This window comes from Diabrotica virgifera, chromosome 1 (assembly GCF_917563875.1).
Source record: "Diabrotica virgifera virgifera chromosome 1, PGI_DIABVI_V3a".
Taxonomy (NCBI): Eukaryota; Metazoa; Arthropoda; class Insecta; order Coleoptera; family Chrysomelidae; genus Diabrotica; species Diabrotica virgifera.
The window spans coordinates 16162612-16173862 of record NC_065443.1 but is presented as its reverse complement, the minus strand read 5'-3'; the positions used below and the strand labels follow the sequence as shown (position 1 = coordinate 16173862).

The 11251-nt window shown below is 33.3% G+C and overlaps 2 protein-coding genes across 2 annotated transcripts; one reads left to right on the top strand and one right to left on the bottom strand.

The window, feature by feature from the left end:
• Window positions 1-4496: 4496 nt before the first annotated feature.
• LOC114334201 (congested-like trachea protein) lies at window positions 4497-5408 on the bottom strand. The gene has a single exon (XM_028284561.2). The coding sequence runs from the start codon at window positions 5406-5408 to the stop codon at window positions 4497-4499; it is 912 nt and encodes a 303-aa protein (XP_028140362.2).
• Window positions 5409-6612: 1204 nt separating this feature from the next.
• Window positions 6613-7722, top strand: LOC114335106 (mitochondrial carnitine/acylcarnitine carrier protein-like). Its single transcript, XM_028285617.2, has one exon. The coding sequence runs from the start codon at window positions 6766-6768 to the stop codon at window positions 7663-7665; it is 900 nt and encodes a 299-aa protein (XP_028141418.2). The 5' UTR covers window positions 6613-6765; the 3' UTR covers window positions 7666-7722.
• Window positions 7723-11251: the final 3529 nt, after the last annotated feature.

Below are 11251 nucleotides of genomic sequence, written 5' to 3'. Positions count from 1 at the left end.
GTGGCTTATATACTGAGGGCTGGATTGCACGTAAAGATGTATTTAAGGAGCTCCAGTGGGTTTGCCATAATCTCCATATGAATCTGTACGCTTCTGTTTTCAAATCTTTACAAATTTGGATGTGGGTTGTTGACGTGGTATCTGTTGAAGCCGTTTTGGCATGCTGATCTGTAGAAGCCGTTCATTGCCAGGTATACAAATGTGAGACGGAATCCATATAAATGTAATCTTAGTGTTTAAGGTAGAAAGGTGGTGGTAACAATGATGGATATTTTGGACAAGAGGATGATCGGTAAATAATTCCTGAATGCATAAAATTGAAGCTAGAGAGTCTGTACAAATGGCAACATTTATGTTCGGGAGGTTAATATTCTTAACAGCCTGTAAGATACTATATAATTCTCCAGTATGTACGCTGCACAGAAGAGGAATAAAAGAAGCACAATAATTTTGTTGTTATTCTAGTTTATTTTCTAAGAAGTTTTTTGTTATAATTTTTCTATTCCACTAGTCCTTTGAACTACCTCTAACTTAAAATTTTCGTGAGTTTGAGACAAACTATTTATGGTATCTACGTCTCTTTTCTACGCCTCTCACTCTTTTTCTCATTATCTTCTTTTCTATTCTTCTCTTTCAGCTCTTCCTTTTCTTGCTTACGCTTTTGATTTTTTCTCTTTCTCTTTTTGTCTATGCCTCTCCTTTGCCTCTTTCTCTTCTTGATAATGCTTCTTTTTTTCTCTTCCTTTTCTTGTCTAAGCTTCTGCTTTTCCTCTTCTTTTCCGGAAAATACAGATAAATGGAGATACATAAGAGACACATGTTTATAAAATGAATAGATAATAGACAATATTATATAGATTGGTCTTCTTCTTCTTCACATGCTACTCCTAGCGGAAATTGGAAATCATCATGGCCACTGCGACTTTGTTAGCAGCGCTCCTAAAAAGTTTAATCGAACTGCACCCAAACCATTCACGTAGATTTCGAAGCCATGATATTTTTCTTCTTCCCACACTTCTTTTGCTCTTAATTTTGCCCTGCATCATATTTCTTGAAAGTTCGTATTTTTCACCCCTTATAATGTGCCTCAAGTATTCTATCTTTCTAGTTTTTATCTCATTTATAATTTCGCATCTTTTTTCTAAAGTTTGGAGAACTTGCGTGTTAGTGACGCAGTCCATCCATGATATTTTGAGAATGCGCCTATAGCACCACATCTCGAATGCTTCGATGTTTTTTATGGTCGACTGTTTTAGTGTCCTAGCCTCAACTCCACATAACAGGGTGGAAAAGACATAACACCGCAGCATTCGTATTCGTAACTTTATATTGATATCACGATTGCAAACTCTTTTGCAATATAGATCGGTAGAATATACGAATAAAACAAAAACAAAAACAAAATCTAACAGTACATTTATATGATCTTACACTTCTATCATAGATCATTAAAATTCATATTTAAAGCTCCCCCAGTTAAAAATCACCCCATTGTTTCCGATTCTACATCCACTTCACCGCTATACTCACACGGTGAACAGCATTCACCGGAAAGATAAGTTTTTCTTTCTACCGAGAAATTTGTTACAATTCGCATAGCATTTATACACATTAACATTGGGGTTATTTATTTCGTCTGGCCCCTTTTAAGTCTGCCCCGTTCTTTATGACCGCGTTCACTCTTCTCTATTAAAATGGTTCAGAGACAGAGAAAGAAAAATTTCCGTGAAAAGTTCCTAATAATTAATTGGTTTGTTTTTTTCAGTAATTTTATTGATTTTTCGTGGGTATCTCTCGTTAAGATAGGCAAAATGCCTTCACTAACAGAATCATTTTTTTTTTCAATTTTTTAATAAGACTTAATTTTAAGCTTCCACTCCCTTCCCCTCACCACCAAAAACGTCATTTTTGGTTTTTATTTGTTTTAGGTTGGTTTTTTTACAAAACATGTCTATTTTTTAAACGCCTGTAGGTTGAGTGTACATAACCTCAAAAAATGCTTTTTTTTGGAAAAGAGCGTAAATTTTTTTTTGAGATGGCAACCCCCCTTAAGATAGTCAAGACGCCCTTAGTCTCAGAATCCAGTTTTTTTTTTAATTTTTTACATTTTATATGATTAAAGAATAAGACTCGGCGCAATTTTAATCTAATTCAGTTGCTACCCACCGTCTGTAATGTAAGGACATATTGTACTTCAAACAAGCAACCCCGCGTGCCTTTTGGGGAGTCATACTATGTCAAAGGCCATATCGAAAAGAATTTTATCCATCACTTGGATTTATTAATAATAACGTTATTTTAACATAATTTTAAAACATTTAAAGAGTTTTTACCCATGTATTTTTGGTGGCTCAGCATGAGATTAGCCTGTACCAGCACTGATGATGATCTATGTAGATCGAAAGCGTTCTATGATTTATATGTAGCCCTTTGATGGTTTTTTAAAAATAAATATGTACCTTTTATAAAGAATTTTTTAAAACATTTTTTGTGATTAATGGTATACAGCCAACTACAGGAAAATTTTTCCTCGTGAATTTAGAAAATATTGCTCCGGAATCTTCTCAGACATCTTCCAGACATTTGAGAGAGTCTGACATAATGGCCATTTATACAGAATTTAAAAATCCCCTCCCAACTTTTTCATAATGTGCCTATTCGTGAAGAATGTTGGCGATCATCATGACAATCTTTATCTTATCTGCAACAACGCAGAAAAGCTGTACAGATGTTGTGGTGAACCAGGTTCTGAGGTTCTTTAACCAGGATGTTCTTCTTTTCCCTGGACCTCGCCTTTCAAACATTTTTTCTTGTAGGATGGCTTGTAGAAGGGTATATCTGGATTCATTTCGTATAATGTGTCCGAAATATTGTAATTTTTGCCATTTGATGGTGGTCAATACCACCTGGTTCTTCTTCATTCCTCTGAGGATCTCGGCAACTTGTGACTCGGTCAATCCAAGGGACCTTAAATATTTTCTGATATAGCTACACATCAATACACATATGGTTCAATCAAGTTAAATACTCCGATATATCTACACAGGTCCACGATTCAATACTCATTTCAATCCATTCAACAAGGATAGAAAAGACGTAGTATCGCAGCATTCCTAATTTTATACCAAGAGAGAGGTTGTGGCTCAGAGAAAACTTAATGAATAAAGATCCGGTTGAAGCAGGATCTAGCTTTTAGGTTACGCGCTCTTATCTCCTGGCTGTTTGTCCATTCTTCATTTATAATAGGGAACTTGCACATTTTTTTTATTACATAATAATGTTCAGTTTTGTATAAAAATGAGATTTCACGCTTCAAAAACTCATAGTACAAATTTAAAGTCTTCTTTATCTTAAAATAGTTCAAACGACCCGTGACGTCACAGAGTTTAACTATGTGGTTCCGTTTATGGTTATATTGTCCTTTTCATGAGCATTTTCAGTGCGTAACAAATGATAGGAAAAAGGGTAAGTCCGTGATAATACACATTTATGAAATTTATTCTAACATGACATTTTAGTTAAATCTGACAGTTGTCACATTTTATTTTCAATTTGGAATAAAAACAAATCAAATGTGTTTCTTGCATTTATAAAATGGTATTTTCTTTGATTTGTATAGTCTTATAAATTATACAGATTATATTTGTAATATTATTATCTAATTAAAAAAAAATATTTTTTTTATTATGGCGCCATCAATGGACAACTAGAACAACTAGAATAAATGTTGTAAATGTCTGTAATCACGGACGTGCCTTTTTTCTGTCACATACAATTTAATGCGTTAGAAAGAAATCGAAAAACTGTGACGCACTAAAAGATGATCATGAGAAAAAGAATATTTACGTATATTCTTCTTCTTCTTCTTTAGTTTATTGGTCTCCACCTACTTGGGTATTTGCCCAGCTTGTCGTCGGGAAATAAAGGAAAAATATTTATATTCCAATGACATTTATCGTATGTCGTTGTAATAATATATACCAGTTTGTTGAGATTGGAGTTTGATACAGTTTTTAAAAGAAAGGAAAGAAGGTTTACTATTGAAAATAAAACCATTTTGTAAAAGTACACATTTTCTATGAATAGCTCAAACGATCAAAAACATTTTTAACGTCACATAACTGTATTTTTTACTGACGTTTATAATGTATAATTTAAAATTATATATACAATTGGTGTAGAATGTAAACATACAACGTTGTGACGTCACGACGCGTTTTGGGGTGGCTGGTATAAGTTGAATTTTTAGTCGTCTTTAGGGGCCAAACGAAAGACAAACAAAACTTTTTTATCTTTGATACAGGTTCTAAATTATGTTCTGTTGAGATTTATACCACTTTTTGCGAATTTAAAATTTTATGCAAGTTCCCTATTGTGTCTGAGGTATAATTGATGTAAAGTTGACTTTCTATAGAACATTAACTAGGACTAATTAGTGACTGATTTGCCATTGTGAAGCAAAGAGAGAAAAAGTAGATCATTAAAACACAATAATGTCAGTGTTCTACCACTTCTGATGTTTTATTTTTTTGCCTCGTTTTATAATCCTTTAAAGAGTTTTTACAAATGGTAACGCATAAGAAACACACTGAGCATGTCAAAAACGCCCTAAGTAAAATAAGTGTACCCCCTTTGAAAAGTCCAGCAACTCCCTCTGTAGCCATAACTTCTTTAAAAGTTTGTCTAATACCTTGTCTAGATTGGTCATCGAGGGATGCTTGTATTTTACTCTTTATCACATCAGCAGGCATAGCTATTATATAGCCCGTGGCACCTGCAACACCTCCAGAGAACATAGTTGCCAGTAGATCCCATCCTGTATTTTGTTTATTCAGAAATTGTCGTCGGATCAGATCGTAACTAAGAAAGTACACTCCAGTCGAAGTTGCATCTCTTAATGTCGTGATTGTTAGTCCTCTGAAGATACTTGGAATCCCTCCCGTCTTATAAAGTTGAACAGCGCAGTCTAAAGGTCCTTTGTGCCTTTTGTGTGCCTTTTGAACTTGTAAAATGCTCTTTATTCTATCTCCTGGAGTAATGACGGGACCAGTGCAGAGTCCAGCAAACACTCCAGAAGCATATATCTGAAAATTAGTCAATGGACTTCCATCTGCAGGTCCAAATATTTTATTGCCTAGAGCGTAACCCATAAAGCACACAGCAGTCATTGGAGTTACTGATAGTAGTGGAGTAGTCATGCCTTTGTACAAAAAGAATATACCTTCATTTTTGGTAGATTTTTTGATACAATCCAAAATTCCCGAATATAGAGGTGGCTCTCCAGGTTTGGGGACGGGCATGGTTTGTAAACGGACTTTAACGGTGTCAGTGGGGTGCGATACAAAAACTGAACATATCCCTCCAAAGCCACCGCAGAAGAAGGATTCAGCTACACCTCCCCCACTCATTTCTTGCAAGTCTTGTGTACAATGACATACGCAATTTTTCGTTTTTTGGATACATAGATTTGATATGTTTTATTCCTCTAACTCTAGAATTTTGAATTTGGATTTATTTATATCTTAAACGTATGAGTAAACAATAACTTAATAATTTTGTAAATAACTATTGTCAAAAGGTGATACATTTTTGACAGAATATTAATGTTTACTATGGCTATAAAAAAACTACAATTGAGACAGTAATAAACCGACAGAAGCAGAAGAACAAGAAATTATAAAAATTACACATCGTACACGATAAATAAATAAAATTTACTGGAGTAAAGGGGAATACAGAGGCTGATAAATTGACAAATATAGGCAAGACTTTAAATGTTCCTGCAGACATTAAAATAGATAAATTTGACTTTTTGCCTTTTATTAAACAAAAAATTGTAAATGAGTTTAAAGTTGAATGGACAAAACAATTTAAAACTAAAGGGAAATGGTATCAACAATGCCAAAGTGATTTTTCTATAAGCCCTTGGTTCCACAAATTCACATTTGTGGATCGAAGGCACTTGACATCAATTATTAGAATGCGAACGGCCCTTTGCCACACACCAGACCATTTGTTTAAAATCAATTGTAGTGATACTCCTTTTTGTGAATGTGGACAAATAGGAATTATAACTTATATGTTACTTGAATGCCCAATTAATAAAACAAATCAATTGGATATGTATCAGGAACTTGTTAATATAGGAAGTTCAACCCCCATTTCAATACAAAATCTCCTACATAATATTAATGACCAAACCTTAAGGAAGATCAATCAATTTTTAACAATATTTCAAATTGAAATATAAAATAGCTATTTGAAAATCATATTACAATGAATTTAAAGAAGAGAATATGGAAAAATCCAGACCCTTTGAAAAGAGGATTCCCTTCCAATTACAGTCTAAATACGAGGACTGGCCAAGTACCTAAGAGGTGGAGGCCATGAAACTAAAAGAAGAAGAAGAATAAAATTCAGCTGCAATCATAGTCGTAATAAGAATACATACAACCAAATGTACTGGCAGATGCACAACTATGCCAGCCATTAAAAAGAGAAAGGAGAAGAAGAGATGAATAAAATAAAGAAAGAAGACAGTTAATTATTTTCATGTTTAGAAATAGTTTACAATATTCGCATATTGTCTGTCTATCTAGCGTTGTCAAAAGTATGTCATATTTTACATCTGTCATTTATAAAAATATTAAATTATAATAAGTGCAAAATAGAAATATAATCAAATAACTTTTCCATAATAATGAAGTATATGAAATGTCCAAATATTCAATCTATATCATCACTTAAAACCAATATTGTTTAGGAATGAGTGGAACAAGTGTTCTAGAATCATTCTTTTGTGGAGGCTTTGGAGGAATCTGCGCAGTTCTTGTAGCCCACCCTTTGGATACAGTTAAAGTACGATTGCAGACGATGCCAGTCCTCAAACCTGGCATGCCCCCTCTCTATTTAGGACCTTGGCACTGCATTAAAAAGTCTACCAAAGACGAAGGTTTCTTTTTTGTGTATAAAGGAATGAGTGCTCCCCTAATAGCTGTAACTCCACTTACTGCCATCTGCTTTATGAGCTTTGAAATCGGAAAAAAGATATTTGGACCTTCAGATGGTAGCTCACTGAATAATTATCAGATATTTGCTTCTGGAATGTTTTCTGGATTGTGTACTGCTCCTTTGATTGCTCCAGGTGATAGAGTTAAGTGCCTTCTACAAGTTCAAAAATCGTTTTCAGGGCCTTTAGATTGCGTAGTTCAGCTTTACAGAAAAGGAGGAGTTTCAAACATATTTAGAGGACTAGGAGCGACATTGATAAGGGATGCTCCTTCAACTGGAGTGTATTTTCTTACTTACGATCTGATAAGACGTCAAATAAACAAAGAAAGTCCAGAATTAGATATAATCGGCACTATGTGTGCTGGTGGCTTCGCTGCTATTTTTTGCTGGTTGTTAGCTATGCCAATTGATGTGGTAAAGAGTAAAATACAAATATCCTTAGAAGAAAAACATAAACAAGGTGTTGCAGAAGTTTTAAAAGAAATTTTGAAAACCGAAGGAGCTTTTGGGTTCTTTAGAGGTGGTACACTTATTTTAACTAGGGCGTTTTTGGGTGGATCTATTTGTTTTTTAAGTTTTGAATTTTGCAAAGACTGCTTAAATAGTTATAAAAAAAGACAAAACGATAAAAAATCAGAAGTGTTTGAACACTGAACTTTACTTTAGATATTCATATAATTTTGTTCAAATAAAATTAAGAAGGGGTTTCAATATTTTAGTTTCAATTTGCTTTATTTTTCGATTGTATGCAGCATGTAACAATTATTGATCTGCTGATAAGTCAGTCCATTGGCGAAGATTTTGGAGGCATGAATATCTCTTCCTACCGATTACTCTGTTTCCCTCGATCATTCCATTGCTTATACACTGTAGTACCCAGTATCTGCTACCTTTCAATTAATACCAAATGACAGTAAAATTCTCGCGTGAGTGATTCCAGTGATTACATAGTAAATCATGAGGTAAAAACCAGAAAAACAACTTCATGAACTATTCAGTGTTTACTGAATTTAGTTTACTCTCAATATTAACACCAAACTCTTATGTTGGATGTGTTATTTTAACACATAAGTGACGTTAGAATTGGAGTTTGGCCGTCTGGCACAAACGATCTTCATACTACTTTCAAGTATCTTTTCCTTTATAAAGAAAATGTATACCAAAATTGTACATAATTGGAAAAGATAGAAAAAAAAATGGAAAAAAAGTAAACAAAAAATAAAAGAAAAAGTCATTCTAATACAAAAAAAAATATTGATTAAAAAAGATAGAAAAAAAAGACCAAAAAAGCAATAAATAAAAAAAATTATGAGCACAATAAAAAATATAATAATAAAATAATAAATAAACATTAAAAAAAACAAGAAAAAAAATACAATCACTGGAAGCGAAACTGGACAATACGGGAGAAATATAACCACTGGATTCGGAACTGGATATGGAACTGGATAATATTAGAAAACTGTGTATGAACATTAATATTATGTGATTTGCAAGTTTGCCAATTGTAGAATGTAGAATTTTTTACCATACTGATATTGTTTAAAAACATTAATAATATTGAATTAAGATGTTAATAAATTTTATTTTTTGTTATAAGAATCAAACGTAAATATGATTAGGCGAATGAAGCCTTAGGTTTCGCAGTCAATATCCTAACCACACACACACACACACAAGTATCTTTTCCATATTGAAGGTAAGTTATACAGAAGATATTCTGTGTTAAAAAAAATATTAGAAATAAAATATGACAACTTGCAAGATATGATATACCATATCTTGTAAGTTGACATATTATATGGCACAAAACAGCAACTTAAACATGTGACATTTGACACAGGACGTAACATTTTATGTGACATTTGACATATAACGCAGCGTACACGTCGGCCGGTATTGCAGATCCAATGTGTACCAACATTGACGATAAAGAAGAGAAGATAACATTTACCGTGGAAAAGAAATATAATGCACTGTTTTTCCTGGATGTTTTATTTTCAAAAAAGGAAACTGAGAATAAGATTCTGGTGTTTACAAAACCAACACACACCAACATATATCTAAATATTACCCGTTGTCCTAGGTGAGCGACAAACGCGACCACGCGACACGACGCGACGCGACGCGACGCGAAAATATCAAGTAATGGTTGTATTTGTGTGTGGCCTACGTTTTCGGGTTAATCAGTCTACGACAAGACGCGACGAAGTGCGAATTTGTTTTGTTCGCGATTGTTCGCGACGAGACACGACGCAGTGTCAGTGTCAAGCTTGCAGTGTCAAGTGCAAGTTGCTTTTTTCAATTCAAATTATGCTACTCAATAGTTTATTAAATAAATAAAACCAGTGTTTTTTCATTAACATACTTTAAAGCCAGTAACAGCGTCTTCTCAATAGAAATTGGTTTTTGAAAATTACTTATTGACAGTTGAATATGTACTGGGTTTAACAGCTGTAATAATATAATCGAAAGTGCATGGTAATAAGCCACAATACATTTTAAACCGACGTGGATTATTAATTAATTTCGAAAATAAATGATGAAATTCTCCGAATTTATTTCGCTTTAAATATATGATATTTGTTGTCTTTCTTCTTCGTTTATGGAATTTTTTAAAGCTAATTATTTAATATGAATTTTCCAGCAAAACTGCCGTATACTTCCCCATACTTAAGATTAGGAATGAATAATTGACATCGTCACGTTTGTCCTGGTTTGAGTGATGAAAAGCGACGCGATGCGACGCTACATAAGCCACACGTCGCGTGAATTACTGGTCGCATCGCATCGCAACGCATCGCATCGCGTCGCGTCGTTTTCCGTCGCTCACCTAGGACAACGGGTTACAAATCAAAACACATCAATATTAAAAAGACAAAAAAGACAAGCATTTAGGTATAGTATAGGGAACATAGTGAAAAATAATCAGTATTTCTGAAGGACTTTAAAAGGAAAAAAGTATACAGAATATTCCATTTGAAATAAGAAAGTTCATTAGATTTACAAAAAAGCGGAATATCTGACAGCAACCCAGGCAACCAAGTGACGTCAATAACGTCGAGGAAACGTCAGCTTTTGGTTGAATATATCGTGTTTGAACATTACGTCGTATAAACGTCTTTTGTAGGTGATTTTAAATACGTAAGATTAATGACGTTAAAATACGTTTAAAAATACGTTTTATACGTTTTAATTTCAGAGTATTTCAGACAGCCCAAGTCTGACGTCACAAAAATGGGAGGAACTTAACGGGTTAATACTTATAATGTTCAGGGTTACCAGGTCTGCCGATTTTTCAGTGGACCTACTGATTTAACTCCAATTAGTGACCTACTGAAATCTATCAACATATATATTGGCCGTTATTAACAGGTAAATTTCTATGACACGGGCTTTAAAAATACTAGATTATTTGGCCGCGTCCGTATTATAAAGATGGCCGTAAATAGCAGGTCATAATAATTATGACCTGGTATTATTGGATTATTTAAATAAGGAAATCTTCATGTAATTGGTTTTGAGAATTTTGAAACTGGCCGTTAGTACAGGTGGCCGATTTTGACAGGTGACCGATAACACACGTTTTACTGTATTTACATGGCCTAAAAAGAATCTACTGATTTTTAAAAGCAAAACTACTGAAAAAGTAAAAACTGACCTGGCAACCCTGATAATGTTGTATAATATTGACGTTTGTAAGCTTGGTTTAAATTGTCATAAGAAATTTTTCATTTATTGTTTACGTGCTTTGTGTGGTAAAAAAGGACTTTTCATTTAGATATTTAGTTGAAGAAACGTGTTAATTAAGAGATTTTTATTCGTTTTTCTCAAGTGAGTTGTGAGTTAGTTTTTAATGCAATAGTTCTTGTGATAGTTCTTCTTGAAAAAGGTTTGAGGTTATATGTTTTATTTTGGTGAATATTTTCTGTTAATTAACTAATTATGTGTTATCGAGTTTAATTAAATTAATTTGTTAATAAATGATTTATTAGTTTAATATGTTGTTTCAGTTTTGACACAGTAAGTATACCTTAGCGGCCTTAGCCTATAAGCTAAATTTAAACAGTTAAATGAAAAATTGCAATACCAACAATACCCATACGAATAATTATATTATTGTGTATTTTTAAAACCTTAAAATCAAAAATAATCTAAAAAACGACATAAAAACTACGTTTTTTATATCACCTATTTAAAACGTGATAAAAATGACGTCAGTTATTGTGGGACATATTCA